The sequence below is a fragment of the Pelodiscus sinensis genome, chromosome 4 (assembly GCF_052426305.1).
Source record: "Pelodiscus sinensis isolate ZL-2025 chromosome 4, ASM5242630v1, whole genome shotgun sequence".
In the NCBI taxonomy this organism is placed as follows: Eukaryota; Metazoa; Chordata; order Testudines; family Trionychidae; genus Pelodiscus; species Pelodiscus sinensis.
Window position 1 is genome coordinate 51833632 of NC_143055.1, and position 26279 is coordinate 51859910.

General features: G+C 41.1%; 1 protein-coding gene across 7 annotated transcripts in view; it reads left to right on the plus strand.

The window, feature by feature from the left end:
* The window catches only part of CEP135 (centrosomal protein 135), an 85215-nt gene that overhangs the window by 5254 nt on the left and 53682 nt on the right, over window positions 1-26279 (plus strand). For 6 of the 7 annotated variants that reach the window (XR_012904293.2, XM_075930387.2, XM_075930384.2 and 3 more), the window contains exons 2-8: window positions 149-313; window positions 5030-5220; window positions 6605-6772; window positions 10921-11062; window positions 12188-12272; window positions 22447-22575; window positions 24343-24558. Coding sequence is in view for 6 of the 7 variants with exons in the window: in XM_075930387.2 (XP_075786502.2) it covers window positions 201-313; window positions 5030-5220; window positions 6605-6772; window positions 10921-11062; window positions 12188-12272; window positions 22447-22575; window positions 24343-24558 (1044 nt within the window). In the remaining variant the exon portion in view is untranslated. The remainder of the gene's footprint in view (window positions 1-148; window positions 314-5029; window positions 5221-6604; window positions 6773-10920; window positions 11063-12187; window positions 12273-22446; window positions 22576-24342; window positions 24559-26279) is intronic. The other variant, XM_075930390.2, reaches the window with a different exon arrangement.

Genomic DNA, 26279 nt, shown 5'->3' on the forward strand with positions numbered 1-26279 from the left:
GGATTCTCATTTACACAAATGCATTTTAACATCCCTATTTCATATACAAATGCCAGGTTGTTGTTGTTGTTGTTTTACCAGAAAGGATTGCTTTTACTTATTCATATAATGGCAAGAAACTCTGTACATATTCTGTAATCTTTTTCAGGTCGCAGTGTTTTTTCTGAGAGTGGTTGAACCATTTTTGAAGCATATTCACAATGAGCACAGCTGCAGAGCGGAAGTTTATTAATCTCAGGAAGCGGCTGGATCAGCTGGGCTATCGGCAACCCTTGGGAGTGGAGAGCTTGCCTCTGGTGGAAAAACTTTTTAGGTATCCAAACAAAAGGGAAATCTTAAAAAAATAATATTAGTCATATCAGTGCTACTTGACTATAAAACTAGTGGAAAATGTGGACAAATAAGAAATTGTTTAACATGAATATTCAAAAATGGTATGGTTTATTGGGATAGGTTTTAAGTATTGGCAAGTTAAAAAATTCTAGTATCCAGCTCCTGGGACAAACTGATATCTATAAAAGATGATGATCTGCACTGAAAAAAATCAAAATGCCTAAACAAAGTCTGAAAATGGAAATTTTGTGACTTTTTATAATCTTATGTGTGTATAGTATTTATAATTAGGTATGTCCACAGTTACTAACATGTTATTGGATGCAACTGATTGCACGCAGCAGAAAATGAATTAAGGTATGTGGTGAATCTGGAGGACAACTTATCCATTCCAGACATTTGATGGCATTGATGCTCTTAGGCACACAGGAATTGCCATACTGGATCAAAACAGAGGTTAATCTAATTCAGTATCTTGTCTCAGATAGTGGCCAGCACCAGATGTTTTAAAGATGATGTAAGAGCACCACAATCAGCAGATGTAGTGTCCCCATACTTAGGTCTCATCCTAAATATTAGTAGATTAATTTAGCCTCTCTGAGGCATGAGATTTAATATTCCTTTCAAAAAAATTGTAATAATTAATTATGGTCACTTTATAGTCTTGATACACATATCAATGCCAGTCTGTTCTTTGAATCCTTATTCGAATCCTATTTAAATTCTTGGCCTCAATGACTTCCTGTGGCAATGACAATCACAGTTGAATTGCACGTTTATCAGTTTTGAACTTCCTGTCCTTTTAATTTAATTAATATTCATCTGCTCTTGAGAGTCAGGGAGAATCAAAGATTTGATCTACATTGTATATTATTTTCTATAGTTTTGTTATGTCTCTTCTTTTTCATATTCTTTCTAATGTAAATAATACCAATCTTTTTTATTTTGATATGACTTGTTTTTCCACTCCTTCAAATAGTCTTGTTGTCCCTCCTTTTTGAGAAGGGATACACATAGTATTCCAGATGAGGTTGCATCAGTGATTTACATAAAAAGCTCTATGGTATTTGGTGTCTTTTTTACCATTGTGTTCTTTATGCATTTTATGCCATTCATGTAACAACCCCAATTCTAATTTTTTAGCTTTGATGGACAAACCAGTTTGTCCATCCAGTATTTTAAGCTCATGTTGTGTTGCAATTTATCCTTGAAGAGCAACATCAAAAATTGTTAGAAAAAACAAAACTCAAGGCAACTAATTTTGTCTACAAAGAGAACAGATCAGCCTAGTTTCTGGTTGAATAACCAGATCCAGTGTGTCCGTAGATAAGATACTTTACATGAAAAAATGTATAACCTAATTGAGTGCTAAAAATTAATAGGATTAGGGATGTTAAATTGTGTTCAATCAGCTAATCGAGTAGTTGATGGAATTTCTATTGACTATTCGATTAGTCAATAAGGGGGGAAACTGCTGAGCCACAGTGGGATTAGCTCCCAGCCCAGGGAGCTAACCCTGCTGAGGCTCTGCCTTTTAAATGCAGAGCTGCAGTGTGGGGGAGCGTGTGAGAGCCGGGAATCAGCTCTCCCAGTTTGTTCCCGCCTCCCCCCCCCCCACATACACACAGAGCCGGTGCTGGGGGAAGCCAGCTTTTAAACACCAGCTTCTGCCCCCCCTCCCCCCCCACTGCCTCTCTGATAGAGACAGCAAGGTGGGGGAAGTGACTAGTCGAATCAATTGGGTAGTTGACTAGGCACTTACTTTCCTAGATAGGATACACTTTTCCATATGAATATTTTAACTAGTAAAACTACTTGTGCTGCTGTGAATTTTTGTTCTCAAAGGATTTCACTTTAGGGAGACTTAGTTAGACCTAATTTTAGGAATACATTTGTCAATTTCACTATTTTGGTTAAACTAATTACTGGTTGCATTGGTGGTTCTGCCAGCATTAATATGTAACAACAGAATCCTTTCTAAATATCAACAAGTTGTAACTAATAATTTAAGACTAATGCAGGAAAGAAAAGATCCTCCACATTTATGTCTATTGAATTATGCTGCATTCATATTCCTATTAAAAATAAATAAAAATAACAATATTGAGAGTTTACTGGGTTATTATACATTTTATTTCCTATATATTTTAAGGAAAATGTATGGGTATTAAGGATGTTAGCATATAGTCAAATAAACATTTAACCGATAAGCCTAGACTAATCAGTTAATCTTATTGACTACATGCATCCCCGCCTTCCCTCCCCCCCCTTTCAATATCAGAGGCAGCAAGGCGAGGGAGGATGGGAGCTGGTGCCCGTGAGGAGCTCCCCACAATCACTGCATCTGCCTGCACCCGGCCCTGCGCTGCTGCCTCTGATAGGGAGGCAGCAGCACAGAGGGTGAGGGGGACAGGCAGGAACCAATATGCACTTTCAAGCCAGCTCCCTGTACATATTGGTTCTCGTAGACCCTCCTGCCCCCACCCTCTGCTGCCTCCTACAGAGGCAGCGACAGGGAGGGAGGGCAGGAGTCCGTGCTGGGGAGCCAGTTTAAAAGCCGGTTTACCACAGCACCACCTCCCCAGTGCTGCCCGCCCACTCCCTGCATAGCTGCCTCCATCAGAGGCAGCAGCATAGGAAGGGCGAGGGCAGGGGAGCGTGCTTTGGGGCAGCAGCCCCTGTTCACAGGGGGTCTGAGTTCCCTGCAGACAGCGGCTGCTTCATGGCAGCAGCCCCAGCCAGTCCTTGAGGGGAGCTGGTTTTCAGACTGGCTTCTTCATAGACTAGCTTCTGCCTGCTACCCTGTGCTGCCCAGGAGTGGGAATGGAGTGCACTGGCTGCCGCTGCCGTCCCCACCCCAGAGGACTACCGAATAGTCATGGAACTGATAATATTTTATGTGGTTACACAACTATTCAGTTACATGATATCTTTCATACTTAATAGGTATTTAGCAGTCTCCTTTTTACTTAATTAGCATCCAGGTTTTCAGGGGATGGGACTAAGGAAGAATACAGTTTTTGCCAGCTCTTTATGGGACAATGGCATGGTCAAAAAAATACAGTTTAACTACGTATTTTGAAGTTTGCAAATGCACAGATAGATTTAGTCATGGAACTGTTTTTACCTGTAGAAGCTGTGTTGCAATCCTTGCAACAAACCTCGGTGCCAACTCTGCCCACATATATACACCAGCAACACCATCACAGGACCTAACCAGATCAGCCATACTGTCACTGGTACATTCTCCTGCACATCCACCAACGTAATATATGCCATCATGTGCCAACAATGCCCCACTGCTATATACATCGGCCAAACAGGACAGTCCCTACGTAAAAGAATCAATGGACACAAATCTGATATTAGGAATGGCAACATACAAAAACCTGTAGGGGAACACTTCAATCTTCCTGGACACACAATTGCAGATCTAAAAGTAGCCATCCTGCAGCAAAAAAACTTCAGGACCAGACTTCAAAGAGAAACTGCTGAGCTACAGTTCATCTTTAAGTTTGACACAATCAACTGGATTAAACAAAGACTGTGAATGGCTTGCTAACTACAAAAGCAGCTTCTATTCTCTTGGAATTCACACCTCCAGATCAGCTAGAAGTGGGCCTCATCCTCCTTGATTGGATCACCTCATCATCTCCAGCCTGATCCTGGCCTGCATATTTATTCCTGCCTCTGGAAATTTCCACTACATGCATCTGACGAAGTGGGTCTTTGCCCACGAAAGCTTATGCTCCTACACTTCAGTTAGTCTATAAGGTGCCACACATTCAGACTAACACGGCTACCCCTCTGATACATTAGGTATGTTTGTCAGTATAGCTATATTGGCAAACCTTTTCTGTTGTAGACTAGACATCTGTCTTTCACACATACTTTTTGATTCTGATCTGGTCATAAAAATATATTAACATAAAACAAATTTTGTTTGCTAAGTGAGGTGACCTGAGGGCTGAATTCTGCTTGCCTTGCATATTGTTTCAGTGAGGTTATTGGTGGGAGAAACGTAGTCCGAATTTGGCTCTGGAATACTAAGGATCTGAGTTCTCATAACTGACTGCGTCTTTCTGGTTCCTTCTTGAATGCTCATTAGACAGCCACAGGTCCCAGAGCAGAGTGTGTGTGTGGGGGGGGAGGCTCTGTGCATCCAGAAGAGGCAATACCTGCGGTGGAAGGGGTGGGATCCTGGAGATCAGTCCTTAGCACTGTCCAGAATGCACTTGCCCTCGCACCCTGCAGCTCAGAGGTGCATGGACAGTCGCTTTGGCAGCATTTCAAAGTGCCCAGGGCTACAATTGTTGCAGTATTTTTGAATCACTGGGCTCCAGGTCACCTGCCCCCTTTTGCCTTCCCAATGACAGGCCTGGACAGAGCTAACCACCAATTATTCATACATTTTTGCAAGTCCGTTCGTGGCAGGCTCCATTGGACTGGAGCAGCCTCTTGCCCAAGGCAGGTGGGAGGCTGCTCCAGCCCCCGTCAGTTAACTATAATCAATAAGCATCACTCACCAAGGTTGATGCTTATCGGTTAGCCATTCACATCCCTAGTTTCAAACAACAGGGCTGCCTTTTTTAAAAACAAAATAACCATTTGGGATCATAACTGAATTTGATATTCTGACTTAAGGTAAGGATTCTTACCCGAAGTCAGGATTCTATCTACTGTCTTTTGATTTCAGTGATCTTGTCCATACAACTGAGAGCTTGCGCAGTACAAAGTTATCTGCTGGAAAAATTGAAAAAGAATGCAGCAATTTTGATGCTATTCTGGAACCTTACAAAGCAGAGAATGCTAAACTTACCAGAGAAAATAATGAACTACATTTAGAAATATTGAAACTGAAAGAAGAATCTGAACATCATGTTAAAGGTAACATTAAAAATTACAATAATTTTCAATCTTTCTGAATATACAATAACTGGATTTTGTTTGATTACACATATGGCTCTGATTCTGCAAATTCTTCTGTATATTCTTAACTTTAAACTCAAGTGTATCCTATTGACATCAGTGTGTTTATTGGACTGGGGCCTAAATGTACAGATATTTATTCTGTAGTTCAAAGATTGCTAATTTCAGTACATTAAATACTGATCATATCAAGTTACATTTTTCTTTTTCTGAGATACTTCTAATGCAGTGATACACAGACCACGTCTCGGGAGCTGCAAGTGTTTCTTTACTGTGTCACCTGTGGCTCTTTGCAGCCCATGATATTACAACACTATGTGATGTTAATTATTAACCTGTCTAAGAAATTAACCAATCAGAATGCTTTTGCTACGTTACTAATTAATTGTATAATACTTGCTCACTCAGTCATTTTGATGTGAAACTTTTAATATACATTTAAATAGAAATAGATAGTAAATGAAACAATGAATTCACACTCCTGTGGCTCTTTTCATTAATGTTGATTATTAATTTGACTCCTGAACCACTGAGGTCTGAATATCACTGTACATCTAAAACATGGAAAAATTGTTTAAAAATTAAAATTCAGGAATATTGCCGTTCAACATGTGGCTTAACTCTAAAAGGGGTCTGTGTGCATATAAGTATTAATGAAAAATCTTTATATGGTTCCACCTTTATGATTTTTTTTCAGTGATTTCTAAAATCAAATTTGTTCACTTTTCAAATTTTGTGGGTTTTTTTGCCTCATCAGGTGAACTGCAAACTCCCCCTGAAATCTAACATTGGAAGCCAGTGTTCTTCCTGTAGTATCACTGATACTTATCTATTATAAAAATGCTTTTCATTCATGGACTCATATAACTTAAAATTTTGTAATTGAAATTTAGTTAACAATCCTGAAGAGAACATAGTTCTGTCTTGCAGAGTTGTATTGGTTATATACTTCTGAAAGGGAAAACATATTTTTGTAAAGGGCGGGAGGGGGTAGAGGTGTCTGGCAAGCCTGGTCAAGGCTAGCTGCACGAGGCAGGGTGCCAGCAAGGGTCAGAAATGGAGCTGGTGACAGGGAGGGGCAGCAGATTGGGAGGGGGGTGGCAGTGGCAGGGGATCGTTCCATGTCTGGCAAATTCCCATGTTTGGGATCAGTCACGTATCAAGGGCGCCAGAGTATTAAGGTCCAATCTGTAGTAATAATGAGGAAGTTTGCATGAACGTTGCAAGTATCTAAAGGACTACATACAATTATTGTGTTTTTGAAAATGAGGACATCTGACTCCTTTATGCATATGTTTATGCTATTAGAATATTGTTAACTTTTGTTGTTGTTTTTCTAAAGACTTGAAGGCCACATTAAGAAAGGTTGAACATGACACAGCTGACTTGAAATTTTTGAATAACCAATATATGCATAAAATTCGATCATTAGAGCGAGATAACAAAGCCAAGACTGAAAAAATTCAGCAACTTCAGGAGAAGAATCTACAAGCAGTAGTACAAACTCCAGGTATGACCACTGAATATAAAGCTATCCTAGGCAGTCTTGCTTTTCCCAGACTGCGGTGATGTTCTGCTTTCTAGGTAATAATATCAAGCTGTGAAGAAACTTAGCATTTCTGCACACTATAATTATTATCTAAAGTATCTCTGCTCTGCAAGTCTGCTTTTTCATACGCTTAAAATATTTGTGTTACGTTATTATCAAAGCATATTGCTTCTGGAAAATTACATAATTTGAACTCGACCTTAAGGTATCATCAGGGCTTGACAAATTATAGAAAACCCTACTCACCAGACAAAAACGGGACTCGCCACCCCCACCGCGTGACCTCCACTGCGCAGGTGCGTGCCACCCGGAGAACGGGACAACTAGGACGGCATGTTTGCTTCCGTGATGGGGCAGGGCTGCTCCGCAGCAGCGAGGGTGACCCACCCCGCACTTCCACGGTGCTGACCCCCGTGCTGCATGGGAAGCGCGGCATTCTGACAGCGGTCTGCGCCGCTTGCTCCTGTGCGGCCGCCCAGCTGAGCGGCATGCAGGGGGGCTGAGTCCTGGGAAGGGAGCTGGAAGCGAGGGCAGGGCCACACATGGGCGTAGGCCAGGGCCAGAGTGTGTGTGCGTCCCTGATGTCGGGGGAGAGGCGCCGGCACAAGAGAGTGCAGCATTCAAAAGGGGAGCAGAGGACAGCGGAAGAGAGGAGGGAGGAGATGGAGGAGAGTAACGGAGGGAGAGGGGAGAACAGAGGAGTGAGCTAGAAGACGGCGGTGGGCAGAGGAGTGAAGGGTGAGAGCGGAAGGGGACGGGAGTCGGAGGAGGTCAGAAAAGGCAGGAGGGAGACGGGGAGTGGAGCAGAGAGCAGAGCATGGGGGCAAAGGACGTAAAGGAGAAGTGGAGGTAGTAAGCAGCCCAGAGCGAAGATGCTAAGGAGCCCCGTCCTGGGCTGCTTCCTACCTCTGCTTCTCCTTTCACGTCCTCTGCCCCCACGCTCTGCTCTCGGCTCCACTCCCCGTCTCCCTCCTGCCTTCTCTGACCTCCTCTGTCTCCTATCCCCCTCTGCTCTAACCCTTCACTCCTCCGCCCACTGCCATCTTCTAGCTCACTCCTCTGTTCTCCCCTTTCCCTCCGTTACTCTCCTCCGTCTCCTCTCCCCTCTGCCTTCCTCCGCTGCTCTCCTTTTGAATGCGGCACTCTCTTGCACCGGCACCTCTTCCCCTGATGTCAGGGACGCACGCGCACACTGGCTCCGTCCCCTCTTCCGGCTCCCGTCCCAGGACTCGGCCCCCCTGCATGACGTTCAGCTGGACGGCCGCACGAAAACAAGCTGTGCAGACAGCTGTCAGAACACCGCGCTGCCGTGCAGCACGGGGGTCGGCGGGCGGCATTGAAGTGCGGGGCAGGTCGCCCTCGCCGCCCCGTCACAGCTTGCCAGCTGCCAAAATCTACTCGCCACAGGCGAGTGGGAGAGCAGATTTGTTGAGCCCTGGGTATCGTGTTATCCAACATAATTTTGACTGATTTTTACTACCAATGACAAATCATATTTAACACTGTCATAGGTAAACCCATGTCTCAGAAGTTTTTCTTTGCATTGTGTCACTTGGTCATGGTTACTATGTAGTTTCCTTGCCTATATTGACTGCACAGTAATTAGCAGCATGCTAGTTAATCTGTCAGAGCAGTCTCAGATCTGCATTAAGCTGTACTGTCCTGTAACAGCCACAGTGGGCATCCCTAGTGAGAGTTGGCTACTTTCTTGTACCTAAGAGCTGGAATTGCTGCTGTCCTCTTCCAGGGCACTGTGTGGTCTTCAGTACCAGGACAGACAGGAAGCTGGCTTCAGTAACCCTGCTGGTCACTCTACAGTCAGGCAACCCGGTGCCTGACTTTCCATGACCCATTATTGGGTGGCAACCTGTATTTGGAAAATCACTGGTGTGTAGTACAAGCCCTGTTGTCTGCACTTTTTCTCTTTGAAGCATAATAGCCCACATTTATAAGTTACCACATGGTTATTTATAGGCAACCATGCTTATTGTTAAAGTGAAAGCATTACAGAGAAAACATTTAAAAACAATACAAGCCTAAATGTCTGCTAAAAAGTTTACCAGAGGACACCTCAGCTCCTCCCTCAGTCTCTCTGATAAATGTCCATCCTTCAAAAGCAATGATTGGCGCGTCTCATGCATTTTAACCCTAGTTTAAGGATTTTCTGATCCATGCTTAAATGTAGTTCTCTGGCATCCATACTACAGTGCACAGACCCAAGTCAAAGTAATTTTATCCCAGAGCGCCTAGCACCTTCTGCCCCCGGGTCAACATTCTAACACTATGAATGTGTTGCATAATGGGAAAACTGTACTTCTTCCCTATTTCCTAATTGTGACAGTGCTACTGGTAAGCTTTAGGTGTGTATAAGGAGGAACTCTAGGATATATCTGGAGAACTTCCAAAATCTGAGTTAAGCTCAGGAAAGCATTAGAACTCGGACTCTGTCTCATCTTAACACAGGCTGAGACCCTCCAACCCTGCAGGGATCTGTGATCTTAGGTTTGAGCCCTCAGCACAACTGGTGTGTGGAAACAAGGGGGTTGTGGGATAGGCTTGAGCCAGTACTTTCATTGCTGTTTAGTAGAGCCCCACAGTGGAACCTAGATCCTGCAGGACTGCTGCCATAAGAGTGGGATCAGATAAAATGTACTTTCTTACAGGAAGGTAATTTGTGGGAAAACATTGAATCTTTCATTAACCGTAAATTCAATTTCAGTAGCATAAAACAAGTTTTTCTGGTTTTTTTTTTGTTTTTGTTTTTTTTTAAATAAATGATTTAATATTTAAATTTAAGAGAGGATAAAAAGAGTTGATGATTATTATAAAAGTAAAAGTATTTTAATGTGGCTTAAGCAAGATTTGTTTTGTTCTTTTAGTGGTAAAAAGTGTATAAATTCCAATGTGTATTCTGCTTTTTGTTTTTAGCACAATGGAGGAGTCTGTCTCTTTTGTGGGATCTAAGTTTTTTGTGGGTGGGAGTTGGATAAATATGCAAGAAACAATTCTGGAGTGAGTGGGAGTGGGTATTGCAGAGTCGGATTAAAAAAAATAGTTTCTTGCAGATTCTACTTTGTAACCTCTCTAAGGATATGATTACCTACAATTCCAGCCTGAAATAATAATTATTAAAAATTTGGTATGCTAGACGTCACGATACTTGCAATTAATTCAGTAAAATGTTGTCTAAGATATTGCAGGAAATTGCCATATTTTTTACACTAAATTCTACAGCAAAGGTGGAAAGTGAGGGGAGGAGGGGAGAACAAAATGTGGGCTAGAATGTTGCATGTTGTGCAGTTTCTATTCATTCTTGTGTTAATGAAAATTTCTTATCATTTGTAGATCTCACTATTGATATACAGGCTAATTTGTCTTAACATTTCACTGTAAGGCAAAACTAGCATTTTTAAACCTAATCACTGGATTCTCTGCTAAATCCACTAACTTTAGAATTGCATACAAGTGAACTTTGTTTACCATTATTATATCATGAGGTAATATCTTTTCTGGATAAATTTCTGTCTTGAAGAGGAGCTCTGTGTAGCTAAAAAGCTCATCTCCCTTACCAACAGAAGTTGATCTAGTAAAAAATATTTCATCACCCACCTGGTCTAATATCCTGGGACATTCATGGTTACAACAACACATTGTATACATGACTGTTGAGATATATTTGTTTGAAAATATTACAAATAGAAATAACAGAATCTAAAACTTGTTTTAAGTGTTCTTAAACATTTTCTCAGCAGTGTTCTTACTTGCAGTTCTTGTTCTTTTAGCCACTTAATTGAGAGAGTGAGGAGTGGTGAAATAGTTGCAAGTTTTATAGCTTGTGTTGTATAGGCATCAGAACATATTGAGGGAAATTTCTTTTATTGGGCTTAATTTGGGTCAGAGTGCATATTTGGTTATTTAAAATTGGAATCACGAAAAATTAATATTTATTTAAGGATGTTATCAAGAATGTATGACATGGGTATATCTCTGTGATGAAAAGGAGAAAACAGGCCAATTCAGAGTGAATTCTTCACTTCAGCTGAAAATATAATGTCCTCTTTTACTTCAGGTTTTTAAGTAATAAACATTGTGTGTGTGTTTTCTTTAAGGTGGCAGGAAAAGAAACATTCCATTCAGGCGTCAACTAATGCAAATTGACCAACCTGTGCCTCCTTCAGGAGTCAGTGCCTATCCAATACCTCAGCCAGATGACCCCTATGTTGCAGATCTTCTTCAAGTGGCTGATAACAGGTGTCTTAAATACTTGTTTTCAAAATTTTGTAATGTTGGTGATTGTATGTTTGTTTTCGTTTATGGTCGGAGCAATGTTTTTCTCATCACTTTAATCTTCAACATCAGATAGCATTTAATGTCTCCTTGTATGAAGCACTAGTCACACAGTTACTTGAATTTCTAGACTTCTTTGCCAAGAAGAACCTATTGCACAAGCAGACCTTGTAATGCATGTATGTCTGTGGCAATGACACCAGAGAAATCAAGTGAGCCTCGAAAATGAAATATACATTCTCTAAGCATAGTCTAGTTATACTGAATATCATTTTTATTGACTGACAATGCTCTCAGTGTGGAATAAAGATTACATTTTTTCTTTCTTAAATTCTACATATGACATAAGAATGGCCATACTGGGTCAATTCAGTGGTCTATCTAGGCTAGTATCCGTCTTCCGACAGTGGCCAATACCAGGTGGTTCAGAGGGAATGATGATCCATTCACTGTCACCCATTCCCAGCTTCTAGAGGGTAGGGACACTATGCTGGTCCATCCTGGTTAATAGCCATTGATGAACCTATCTTCCGTTAATTTTTCTAGTTCTTTTTTGAACCCTGTTATTATCTTACAATACAGTACATTTATAACACTATAACAATGGACATTTAATAAACAACTTATTGTTTTAAAGCATTTCTCTTGAGATTCTAATATTGTATCTTTAAATGAACTTTAGTTCAAATACTGTCAATTGAAGCTAAAAGGGCAATGTTTTGTGGTAAGAGTGTCTCATTTTTGTATTTGTCTATGTGTGTATGTTTTTTTCCTTTTTCTGATTATATATTAAGAATGTGTTTTCTAGAAACTTGACCTTGTTTGAGGCTGTAGTAATTTAAAAAAATCTTTACTCTATCTTCATAGCTTTCTTCTATTTAAACTTGTCTATTTTTCATACTGAAACCTTTGTACCTATAGTATGCATGACCATAACACTTCTATTTAGTCCAATGTATTTCTTGCAGGGGGAAAGGAGCAAATATTAATAGAAAACTGTTGATATGCTATCTCACTATAATATGCTTGTGTTGACTTTATCAATAAAACCAAATTAGAGATATGCATTCTCTTGTAAATATATTTCAGAATTCATGAACTTCAGTTGGAAGTAGCCGAATTGCAGGAAAAGCTGGAGCTATCTGAACGTGGGGTGAAAAATTATAGCAAACAGGTAGAATTAACACTTTAGGTATTTTTTTTTCCCCACAGTAACACTGGAATAGTCTGTATATCATTTATATTTTTTTACATCACTAGAAAAGCATTACATTCAAATTTGTTCAGAATGAGTTCCATAAATTGCTAATGTTCTGCTTCTGCTTTTACACTTCTGAATGAAATTGCTAGTGAAAAGATTTTTAATAGATGTTTTCCTATTGCTTATATTCTGTTTGTATCCATGAGTCCATTAAATAACATATATTTGATGTAGGGCAGTTAACTCATGATTAATTCAAAAAAGTTAATCATGATTTAAAAAATTAATCACAAATAATTGCAGTTTTAATCATTCTGTTAATACATTTCAGTTGGTATTCTGTTTAACTTTTGGATAGTTTTATGCCTTTTCAAATGTATTGATTTTAAATTACAATACAATACACTTGTGCTCACTTTGTGCTATATTTTTAATTAAAAAATTTGCACTGTTTATAATCTTTACAAAATATAGTATTTTTCAGTTCACTTCATACAAGTACTGTAGTGAGATCTTTTTTATTGTGAAAGCGCAATTTACAAATACAGATAATATAAAACTTTGCTGCCTACAAGCCCACACAGGCCTATTTCTTATTCAGCCAATTGCTAAAATGAACAAGTTTGTTTACATTTACATGCTTATTTAAATGTCACCTAAAAATGAGAACAGGTGTGTTCACATGGCACTTTTATGTCTGGCATTGCAAGGTATTTACATGCCAGATATGCTAGACATTCATATGCCCCTTCATGTTTCAGCCACCATTCCAGAGGACATGCTCCCATGCTGATGATACGCATTACAAAAATAATGCGTTCCGGGAAGGACACAGAAGGGACATTGGCCACATGAACCCCTCCACCATGTGTTTCCTCCCAGTGCTACTCAGAGGAGGACTGGGAAAATGCCCCCTCCACTCCAGGTCCTGCCCCTGCCCTACATCTTCCCGCCTAACCTCTTCCCCTAAACCCTCTCCCCCAAGTGAAGTGGCCCAGGAGGGCTAATGGGGAGGGGAGAGGGGCCTGGTGCCGGCAGGAGGGGTTGGGGCCTCCTGAACTCACCGGCCATATCGCTAGGGCAGTGGTTCCCAACTTTTTTGAGCATACGGACGCTTTCTCAATCTATTAAAATTGTTGGACCCCCCCCCAACAATGTAGCTGTTTTCAAACATTCCATTACTTGATAATCATTTGAAATGTATAATAGTTCATGTTATCTAAACATAGTATTGTTTAATATTTATATAATATTTATTTAACTTTGAAGTGCCATATTTTTATTTAATAAAATTTTATTGGATCCATCAATCATTTTTGCTAGTGGCCCAACTAAGCCCTTCCCGCCATGATAATAGCTTTTGAACGGTTAGAGCGGGGTGACGTATTCATGTAACACGATCGCTTCAGAAAAGAGAAAAAAAAAATGGTAAAAAGTGACTGACCCATTTATAAGCTGAGTCCAGAGAACAATCACAGCTTGTCAGCTTCAGTGCAGGTTGAGGAACATGCAGATGGCAGGGCACAGAGTTCTCCGCTCCCCCTGGCTGCTTTTCGCCATTCATAGCCAATGGGAGCTGAGAGGCTCTGTGCCTGCAAGCAAACAAATGTCTGAGCAGATAACAGCATTGTCTGCAACACTTTCCGGGGTCACTTCCCAGCTGAGCAGGGCAAACCGCTGGCATGCTGGGACTTTTTATCCATGTGGAAATCTGCAGGCTTGGAGCCTGTCAGCTCCCAGTCCCTGCCTTTCGCCATTCTGTGTTGAGGGGAGCAGCAGGAAGTGTTGGTTGGACACCACATCATTTGGCCTGCGCTGCTTCGTCAGCTCCCGCCTCCTCCATCCCCTGCCCATCCATGGACGATACGGGGAGGGCGCTCTCATGGCCAAATGCAGCTCCTACCCTGGCATTCTGCCCTTGGCCAAGTGCGGAGCCCTGGATGCGGGGAGGGGGGGAGAAAAAGAAAAGTAAAGATTGGGCCTACTACGGGACTGGGAGGAGGGAGAGGGCTGGAGCATAAACAGCAGTGTAGCTGGTGGTGAGAGGATGGATGGTCACGAACCGCAAGCCCCGGGTGAGTCTTACATGACAGAAAGTCTCAGTCCCGTGGAGGGCCCAATCTTTACTTTCAATCTTTCTATGGACCACCAGGTGGGAAGTGCAGCAACATAGCCAGGAGCCAGGGGAGTTGAGACATGTTGCTGCACACACAGCCCCCCACATCTGCCAGAGAGTACAGGGGGATCCAACCCCTATTACCAACGCTAGATCCCCTGCTAATCTCCTGGGCTGCCCAGCCTCTTGCCCCTCCTACCCATGGCATTTAGGGAGTCATGTGGCTTCCCCTCTCCCCTCCCCCCCCCCCCCCCCCCACACACATTGCCAGTGAATATTTTAATTTAAATTTGTGACTAAAGTCCTCCAGGGGAAGGGGGGGAGCATTGTATGTCTCCTGCTCTGGTTTACCTGCATTTGGCCATATATTTCAGTCTCAGGTGATAACGTATCACATGTTCATGTAAAAAATGCCTTCATTGCAAATTTGACAATGCAAAGCAGGTGCCAATATGAGATTTATAAAAATAGCTGCAACTTCCTGCCCAAGGCTTAAGAATCTGAAATATCTTCCAAAATTTGAGCAGGACGAGGTGCAGACCGTGCTTTAAGAAATCTTAAAAGAGCAACATTCCAATGTGGAAACTACAGAACCTGAACCATCAAAAAAGAAAACCAGCCTTTTGTTGGTGGGATCTCACACTGATAATTAAAATGAACATCTGCATTGCTTTGGATTATTATTGATTAAAACTCATCATTTAGGGAGTCATGTGGCTTCTCCCTCTTCCCCCCTCTTCCACCCTCCCCACACACATGTCCTTTGGAATGGTGGTTGAAGTCTGAAGGGACATATGGTTCTTTAGCGCATCTGGCTCGTAAATATCTCGTGACACCAGCTATAACAATGACTTACATGTGCATGTTCTCACTTTCAGGTGACATTGTAAAGAAGCAGGCAACTTTACCTTCTGCTAATGTAAATAAACTTGTTTTTCTGAGTGATATGACTGAACAAGAAGTAGGACTAAGCGGACTCATAGGACCTAAAGTTTTCCATTGTTTTATTTTTGTATGCATTTTTTATACACAATTCAATATTCAGAATAAAGAGATTGTACTACAATATTTGTATTGGGTATATTGAAAAATACTATATTTTTATAGGGCAAATATTTGTAATAAAAAATAAAAATAGTAAGTACTATTACACTTTGTATTTTGTGTTGTAATTGAAATTAACATTTCAAAATATAGAAAAAATAAAAAAATGTAAATAAAATATATAGTATTATTGTTTAACAGTGCAATTTAAAAAATTGCTTGACAGCCCTAGTTTAATAGGGTTTTAATTGAGGCTTTCATGGTATGTAAATAAGCATAAATAATTGCAGGATTACTTGGATGTACAAATATACACTCTAAGAATAATCTTTTTGTTAAGTTTAGACGTGCATCTACTTGACCATATTATTTTTTTTAAATGTATCTGGTTGGGATAGGCTGCAGTTTCATAGTCCATGTGTGGTTTATTACATTCCTTTTTGGGTTAAAGTACTAACTTTGAGATTTGCACTCTGCATATGTGGAGAGAAAGATAGGATATATTTTTATATAAATAATACTGTGTTTTTAAACATTTTCAAATAAAAAAGGAAAGGCAGTTATAGTACATGATCCAATATTGGCTTAGTTGAAATGAATGATAAACTTGAGATTTTTTTTTTTAAACATTCAGAACGGGGTATATGTTTAGATCTAAAATTACAAATATTTTGAAACCAAATACAGGTTGAATCTCTCTTGTCTGGGACTCTGGTCTGGCAACAGCTGTGTTCTATCAGGACCACTGATTTTGCTGGACCAGAGAGAGCTCCAGCTGCAGAGGTTGGCAGTGCCTGGGAGCAGAGCTGGTTTGGTGGGCTGGCAGAGCCAGGGGGCAGGGAGCCTTGCTGGCAAATGGCTGGGAGCAGAGCCAGACTGGCGTCCTGAGCAGGGTCCTCGGCAGTAGAGGCTGGTTGGCAGGCCAACTTCCCGAGGGGCTAGGGACAGTGGAGCCTGACTAGTAGGCCAGGGGCAGTAAGGTGCGGGCCTGGAGACAGTGGAGCGAGGTACCAGAGCAGAGCCTGGCTAGTGGGCCAGTGGCCCAGGAAATATAGTGGAGCCTGGCTGCTGGGGGCAGTGGAGCACTGAGAGGAGTCCCGGGAGAGCCTGGAGCCTAACCTCTCCTAATCTTGCAAACTCCCTTGTTTGGTACCGCTTAGGTCCTGAAGGTACTGGACCAGGGAGGTCCAACTTGTAGTTTAATAACATCTACTACTCTAATGGAATTGGATGTTGATTATTAAAGTTTTTGTTTTCTCATCCAAGAGCGGATTTCTTTTAAAACTGATGAATTCTTACTAATTTTTAAAGTTAGCTCTAAAATTTTTTTGTTTTAATTTTACCTCTGACATTGAGAAAACGTGGCCTTTCCCCCCCCCCTCCCCCCCAGGTCCCGTTCCTTCTCTCTATTCCCCCACCCTACCGTCTTTAAAAAAAGCCTCTTTTCAGAGAAAGCCTTGGAAATGTAAATGAGTTAAAATAACTTACTAGGGCTATAGTTTGTCACTGGTCCCTCCCTCCTCCTCCCAAAATGCTTAGGCTCTTCATAGTTCACTAAACAACTACCCACAGCTTACCTTTGTGAGTCATTAAACCCATAACTATGCCTGTTTTAATTTTTAGTCGGGGGAGATTCACAGGTAATTTTGTAGCTCTGAAGGGAATGTCAAGGTCTACTGTTGATTGTTCTAGGGCTGCTGAAAGTTGCCTTCCAGCTGTCTGCAGCTATGCCACCCTTCTGCTGAGAAGTCAGTATGACCTCAGGCCACAAGAAGTAGGTCAGTAGTGTTAGACACTTGGATCTAGTAGTTTTTTACTTGGGTCTGGGAGCAGGGGAAGTTTGTATTCCACACTGACCTCCTCTTAGCCTCAGTTGCTCAGTTTGTAAAATGGAGGTAATAATCCTAACTTTCCCCATAATAGTAGTCATGTGATGATCACTTTTTTGAAAAACGCCACTGAAGTGCCATGTATAATATTAGAAATGGAAATGAGGGAACACCTTGAAGAGATAGTGGATAGCAATGTGGAATACTTAGGACAGAGATGAAAATATCTGGGGTGTAGAAATGGTGTAACCAAGGAAGAAATAAGACCGTGGTCAGCAATATGGGAGTAAATGTGGAAAAGAGGAAGATAGATGTTGCCTTCCAAAGAGAGAATGATCCAAGACAGAAATGAGAACAAAATGGTGTGGAGATGGAAGTAAAGAACTAATAAGAAAATGGTAGAAGGGAAGAAGCAAGAAAAGCAGATATTTTTTTTTAGGTAAATGAATGTTATGTAATTCAGACTTTTATCTTATTGTGCTTCCCTAGAGATTGAAAATTTTTAGGGAAACTATGGGATTTTTAGTGATTAAGTTACATTAACATTGTTGACTAGTTGGGATTTGCTAATGCAATTGGACAAAAAGCAGAAAATCACCTAGAATGTATGTATCAATTTTTTGTGAATGGGAGTCCTAACTACCCTCAGTTCCTACACTATATTGAGAGATGTTCCATGATATGTTTTTGAATATTCACTATGCACTTTATCCATCATAATCATCTGGTCTTCACTTCTACTACAATGGAAAAGTTTGGTGGTGTTACCTGAAAATTTGGAGAGAGGGATACAAAAATCATTCTAATGGTCCTTCCCAAAATTTTAATGCCAGTCATGGGCAGTCATGTGATCTGATTACTGGTGTGGAAGAGTAATAGCAATTTTTTCCTCAGGCCCACCCCAAAATTCAAAGGCTGTCCATTGCAATCATAAATGATAACAACATCACTCTTGAGCCTGGTACTTTTTCTGATAACCAATTTAACTTCCCTAATAACCCTGAATAATTCATAAAGGAGTTTATCATCAGCTGAAACCAAAGTATTTTCCGTCTGTGATGAATAGATATTTATCCAGCTTCTTCAGAGACTTACTTTGTCAGTTATTTAAATATAGTGATAGAAGAATAGACATTTCAATCTACAGTTGGTGGTTGCTTGTTCTCAGGAGATTCTTGTAGGCTTTTAATTTGAATTTTTTTGTGGGTCACAAACAAATCCACCTCTGTCAGCTCTTAATACTAAAGAGATGATGGCAAGCATCTTTCTCCTGTGTAATGAGAACAGTAGCCTTAGGCCATACACAAACTAAGGATGTGAATGGGTAATCAGTTATCCGGTAACCATCATCCTTACCGCATGGTGCTTCCCAGGTACCAGTTAACCAATTCCTGGGAGCTGCGCTGGCCCCAGCCCATGGCCCACCACTCCAGTCCTGCATGAGTCAGGAGTCACCCCCTTGCCCGGGAAGGAGGACAGGTCAGGAGTGGAAGCCATCCCCTTTGCATGCTTGGCTTCCATCTCCTGCTGCTGGCAGCCCCTGCTTGCGGGGAGAGGGGGGACAGTCAGGAGCAGGATCCCACTCAATTGGTTAACTAGGATTTTACATTCCTAATACAAACAAGGCAGGCAAAATAAGGCTTTTTGCCTTCCTCTGTAGCATGGGGTATAGATCACAGCTGGAGGATTCTCTGCATCTTAGGGTCTTCAAAGTATTTGAAGGCTTCGATATCTGAGATACAGGTGAGAGGGGGTGGGTGAGATTCTGTGGCCTGCACTGTGCAGGGGTTCAGACTAGATGATCATAATGGTCCCTTCTGACCTTAAAGTCTATGAGTCTATAAGGCATCTCCCAGAAATCAGTCTTTTTTTCCTGTTGAGTATATGCTTGGATTTCTTGCCTCTCCTTAAAACCAAGTTGACCCTTAAGCCCTGAGCCTCTGACTGGGTAAGGCTGTTTAATCACCTGTGAAGCTGTGCTGCCAGCAGCATAGAGGGAACACTGGTCAGGTGTCTGGGTTCACCTCCTGGCTGCTGCCCTGGAAGAATTGGAGGCCTGACCTTCTCTGGCCCATTTGCCTGGCTCTGCTACACCCAGCCTGCTCGCTGGGCTCTGCTCCTGGCACCGTGCGGGGCGGGGTGGAAGCCACTCCCAGGAGCTGCCTGACAGCCGCTCTCGGGGCTCTCTTATCCTCAGATTACTGGCCTTTAGGCTGCTGCAGACCAGACTGGTCCTGCTCCCAGCCATTCTCAACTTCTGCAGCCAAAGCTGTCTGATCTAGGAATATCTGTGATCCTGCCAGCCCACGGATGTTGCCAGGTCAGTGGGTCCCAGATGAGAGAGGTTCAACTTGTACTTCCAAATACTTTTGGTTAGTTTTGTATGAGTCGCAGCAGCTGATTTTTTTTTTTTTTTACTTACTTACAAAAATCAGACCTAAAAATACAGAAGAGTCATAGCATACTATAACTTCCAAAGTAGTCATCTGGAGAGTTAGAGACATAGCTTTCTTTGTTCTGGATTTCCTATACACTGCCTTCGTGCATAGGGACTGACCAGGAATTCTGGTCTTTTTCCAATCTTTAGATGAGTATTGAATCCAGACACATCAGCTAGGGATGTAAGCAACTAGTGACTCAACTAGTCATTTCCCCCTCCCCCTTGCTGCCTCTTATCAGAGAGGGGCAGCAAAGGATGGGGGAGCAGGAGCTGGTGTTGGGGGGAGCCAGCTTAAAAGCTGGTTACCCCCAGCACCATCTCTGCGGGGGGACGGTGGGGCAGAGGCATAGTAGGGGATCAGGCAGTTTTTAATACATTTAAAAGGCAGGGCCAGGTCCAGGAACTAACCCCACTTCGCCTCTGCAGTTCCCCCCCCTTATCAAGTAATCACCATTAAACACCATTTAACACCATTTAACATCCCTAACACCAGCTGTGGCCTTCTCATACTAGTGAACCAAAGATGAGTGTTCCAAATCAGTGTCACATCTTCTCTTTGCCACAGCATTATTTTTTTACTTCCCAGTTTACTTTTCAAAATATTCAAGTTAACTAATTCAGATCATTTTACCCCTTTACTTTTGGTCAGGTAAGATTGTATAGCATCTGTAGGAATTTGGATGCATATTGCTATTTAGTTTATAACAAAAAACTGGACATTATGATATCTTTTCTTATTGAAATTCTGTTCTTTTGTTACTCCCAGCTGAAATACCAGATATTCTTCCCAAATAGTCTTGTGAACTTCAGTTTCTAATACCAAATTGGGTAAAAGGAAGGAAGGAAACTAAGTCTCACCTCTACAAAGTCACATTCTTTAATCTTTTCTGGGTTTAAAATAGTTTCTAAATGCTGATCTTAATGCATTTTCATCTAAAACAAGCACATCTAAAGATTATAAAACAAAATGGACACTACCTACAGAAGCAAATGGATCAGTGACCCTAGCAAGCTTTCTGCCATTGCCTGAATCATTGACTTGATCCCTTAATCTGATCACTTAATCAGATTATAACCTCTTTTCTTTTCCGAAGGAATGCACAGGCTATTAGAGGTGACAAAATACTTCCTTACAGTAATATTATCCTTACATTTGGATTATCTGTTTGTGTAGTGGCAATTTTGATTCCTTGAACTAATGCATAAAAATATACATCATGTGGTTTAAGCCAGTGACTCTTAACATTTCCAGACTACTATACCCCATGCCTTTCAGGAGTGTGATTTTTGTCTTGTGTACTCTAAGTTTCACCTCACTTAAAATCTACTTGCTTACTAAATCAGACATAAAAATACAACCTTGTCACAGGACAGTGTTCCTGAACAAATTTGCTTACTTTCTCATTTTTTACCATATAATTACCTCTTATTTACATTTCCGTATATAATATTTAAGTATTATGTATTAAGTATAAGTCGTAAGAAATTTTAGTTTGTATTGATTTTGCTAGGGGTTTTTTTATGTAGTCTGTTGTAAAAGTATATGAGTATCTAGATGCATTGATCTGGAAGACCTCTGCATACACCCAGGAGTATATGTCCCCGTGGTTGGGTACTACTGGTTTAAGCAATGCTGCTTAGAATTAATTGACTGATGCAGCACGTTTTGATGTATTCGTTAAGGGTACCCTTAGTATCTGTCAGCTGGTAGTATGGTAATGTGCTTGAAAGCATTTTGGTACAAGAATAAAGAACATTATGTAAAGCCAATACAGGTTTGATTTCTCTGGTCTGGCACCCTTTGGCCCTGACCAGTCCCGAGAAGGTAGTTTGGCAGACCAGAGGAGCTCAATTCCTGCCTCTCTGCTGACAGTCTCTGGGCTCTTCCAGGATCTGTTAGTAGACCCAGCCATGCTCCCATTCTGTCCTCCAAACAACCCGTGAGGCCATTGCCACCAAGCTCCAGTGTTGTCACTAGCAGCCTCCCGAAGCTCTTTGGTCTAGCAACCTCTATGGTCCTGCCAACCACGGATGTTGCTGAACCAGAGAGTCCCAGACCAGAAAGATTCAACCTGTACTTGGATGTTTTTCTTCTTTGAATTTGTTTAATGAGGTTTTTTTACTTTTTAATGATAATGTGTTCTCAACAATTGCTAGTGCTTGTGGAAAGCATCTGACACTAGGAGTACACTTGGAAAATACTTTTTTGCCAATTTTATACATGCCAGTCATAATCATTAGTAATAAAGATATGATTGAACTCATACTTTGGATTTTGAAAACATTTCTATATTTTGAGTTTTGAGTTCTTGTATTTCTGCAATCTCTGTCTTTGTTGTACTTTGTATATTGAAAGTATATACCTTTTTTGTTCCTATTTACTTTTTTAAAGATGTACATTTGGAAAGGATATTTTTTCAAGCAACTTCTCAAATTTAATTTTTACCACAGATTCGTTTCTTCTCATTTTAAGTGAATACAAACCCTATAGTTTTTCTTGTGTTGTTACAAAAAATAAGTGGAATAGGATTGGGATTATTCGTGTGGGCTTCGGAGGAGGAAAATGATCGAGGAGTAGAATATTCTTAATATTTTCAACTGTAAAGTGATGAATATAATCAGTGATAGATCTATTTAATGTATGCAAAAATAGGTTTTTCTAAGACTGGCTGAGAGATAAATAAGCACTTAAAGGGAATAAATGTTTTCTCCCTAAAGGTTGAACTGAGAGATAGAGAGATAGAACGTCTAGTACTAGCACTGGATGGTGGTCGCTCTTATGATGTTATATCTTTGGAATCCAGAAGTAAAAGTAATGAGAAGCTTATTGCCCATTTAAATTTGCAGGTAATATATTTATGCATATTAGTTTGTCCAATCTAGAAATACTAATAATCTATAAGTGACTTGTAGCTCTTCTTTTTATAAAGTACCGGTATGTTTTATGTTCGAAACAAAATCAGCTTAAAATGCTTAATTTAAAATTGTATTATGTCTTGTTTGCCAGTATATTTTTAAATGGCTTAATATTTACGTTTAGAATCGTTTAAGTTCATAACCCAAAGGTTTCAGTATATCTAAAACTTTCTGGTCTGTGTTGAGTAACTTTCATTTTGTTAAGTTGAAACTGTAAAATCTTTCTCTGATGTTTGGATTCACTTGAAAATGTGTGTTTCCCAGACTGAGACATACTTATGCTAGCCCACGCTGAACTAGCACACTAAATATGCTGTGGCAGCACGATGGGCTAGCTATCCTGAATATATGCCCATCAGAGACCCTGCATGCATAATTGGGGTAGTTGTCCCATAGCTCATGTTGCCATGGCCACGCTTTATTTTTTAGTATGCTAGCTTGATGAAGGCAAGCCCAGATATGTCTCGTTGAGCTAGGAATCACACTCCTATCTTCAAGAATAGACATACCCTAAATGGAAGTTATGCACACAGAAAGTTAAGGGCAGAGCAGCAAATTAATCGTGGATCTCAAGCAGTTTTCCATCCATGTGCAGAATAAATGTCTATGTGCACCAAGATATGTACAATGTGTACCACTTGTAGAAACAAAAAACCTAGATGTGGATACTCTGGGTGGGATTTGAATCTCTCCTGAGTGACTACACAAGCGCACAGCTTACAGAGTACTCTGGTGTCATCAGTCTCAGGCTAATGCTTTGACCACTGGCCCATCCTTCCTCCTTTAAGTAAGCAGACTGCTTCCCTGGGCTACAGTTGACATGAGTGCAAATTCAAGGAATGTGGGGATAATGATATCCCCTCAGTACTTTTTGTGGGGAAAGAGAGGTATTTCAATTGCCAAGGCACAAATTAGGAATGGGGAAGAGGGGAGCAAGTGGGGACTTAAGAGGGACATAGATTCTCCATCCACTAATGGCCCCCAGGATGTGGTAGAGGGGAATATGTTGAGACATGGATGCCAGTCTACCCATTAATATCTTTCAAGAATGGTGCAGGCTTGCAACTAGGAATGCGATTGGAAGGCTGAGCTGAAAGAATCTCAATATTCCAACTCCCTTAGTTTGGCTATTCACTTCCCAATTTTCTGAAGTTTGTATTTTTATGGCAATACTAAGGCTAGGTCTACACTACTTTTTCAGTATAACTGAAGGAGTGTAAGTGACATAAGTTATAGCAATTTAAGCACCAGTGTGAACAGTGCTGTGTCGGCAGGAGAGCTTCTCCCATCAACATAGCTACCATCTCACAGGAGTGGGTTTGTTATACCAATGGGATAGCACTCTTCTTGACTAGCCATAAGCTTATTTTAAAGATGACAGTGGGCCTTATCTCCACACTTCTTAGTTTCTCAGCATTTGGGTTTTGGGAACTGAATTTGTGTTCTAGTAGGATACAAAGATCTTAAGGCTCAGAGAGCCTACAACTTTAACTCCATGTTAATCAATATTTTTTGTATGTAAACTTTTATTATATTCGAAGAATAGGAAAAATTACAGTTTCATATAATGAGAGAGATTATTTGTTTTGAATGTGTTAAGCAGGTACAGTGATTCAGAAGCATTAGCAGAGGTATTCTATCTTCTTTAGTGGCCTTTTTGTATATAATATTAATGTTTTAATTATAAATATATCTTAGGTTGAATATCTTCAGCAAACAAATAAAGAGCTTGAGAATCGCATACAAGACCTTTTGGACACAAAACAAAATGTCACTAGTGAAGTAGTTCATTTAAGCAATAAAAATGAAGAATTATGCCAAGAATTGAGTGAGATAGACCATTTGGCACAGCAGTTAGAAAGACACAAAGAAATTGTGCTTGAGACTGCAGATAAGGAAATTGGTGAAGCTAAGGTAAGCAAATATTGTGTTTTGCTAAGGTGTTATGGATCTGATCCAGCTCCCATTGAAGTCATTTGTATTATTTACATTGGCTTCTAGAGGAGTTGGAGGTGCATTTAAAGGATACAAGAATTATTTACCAACCACAGGTCAGAACTTATCAAATGTACTTAGAATGTTGCATGGAATTTCTCATTGAAAGATAACTATACTTACACCATGATTAAATGTATGCTTTTGTTACTATGGCATCACAAAGCTTCGTCTAGCATCATAAAACTTTGTTTGGATTCACCTTTTGATGCTTTGTGGCTAAGGTTTAAGATTTTGTTCTCTATTTTATTAAGAATGAGCACGAAAATGCTCAAAATGGAAGTGGATTTATTTCTCTTATTTTGTCATTTTACTATTTTAGGCAAGATGGTTAGTTATTTTTAAAGTATTTAGCTTCTAAAAGGAAGAACACTGTTTGTTTTTTAAAAATCCTGAAACCAAGAACTTTTGGGACAATATAGATCAAACATTAATGATTGGGTTTGGAGGTTTCTGCTCTGAGAAGCAATGGCTCATTTAATCACTATGTTCCAAGAGGAATATAAGTCTGTATGCTGCAAATTCTAGGTACTTTCAGTACTTCTGTGTAGCGATGTAATAGTGTGGCTGATTAATCGATTAACCAATAAGTAAAAGCTTATAGATTAATGCTATAAACTACATGCATTTCTTCCTCCCACCCCCCAACAGTACATTTTTTAGCAAGTTGACCAGCAGCCTGGCTCAGTCCTGGCTTATGCTGAGTCCAGGATATACCCCCCACTGCCCCTCTGCATTTAAAGTGTACTAGGAGCCGGGCGGGCAGGCAGTACGGCTCAATTCCATCTGGGATCACTCTGCCCTGGACAGAGGCTGCTGCCACCCCACACTGCTACCTCTTTATCAGAGGCAGTAGCATAGGGCGACCAGTCCATGAGGGAAGCTGGTTTTTAAACCAGCTCCTACCTGGCACCTGCTCCTGTCTGGCACCCCACGCGTCAGCCTCTGATATAGAGGCAGTAGTGGAATGGCAGGGGGCTCCCTGGGAGTGAGCCTGGAGTTCACTGGCTGCCTGCACCACCCCTGGCGATTATAGAATAGTTGAGTAACCAATAGAATTCATGAGGCTAATTGACTATTCAATTAACCAATATTTAACATCCCTGCTTCTGTGCTTGGTTCAATAAATAACATGGCAATTAAGCTCTTAACCAAGTAAGTAATGACTGATAAATTCTTAGCTACTAAGTTCAGCATTTTATTGGCTCCTAAGGATGTAAAATCCCATTTAATTGGCTAACCAACTAAACATTGTTTAACTGATTAACCAATTAGAGGGACAAGTATGGGGATGTGTGCTCCAGCCCAGCTGAAGCGGCCCCCCTACCCGCCTGCTGCCGAGCTGGAATACCCTCCCAATCCCACAGGCAGGGGCTACTCCAGCAGGGCCAGAGCAGCCCCTGCCTGTGATCCCTCCCCCTTCCCCCACCCCAGGACACTAGAGCAGTCCCTGTCTGTGGTGGGCCAGGATGCCCCTGCAGGCAGTGGCTGCTTGGGTGTCCCAGTCAGAGCAGCCCCTGTTTGCAGGGTTCCCTGCCTCGCCACAGACAGTCTGCTCTGGCATCCTAGTTAGAGCAGCCCCAGGTTTGCAGCAAGAAGGGAGCTGCTCCAGCCCCATCAGTTAACGTTAACTGGTAAGC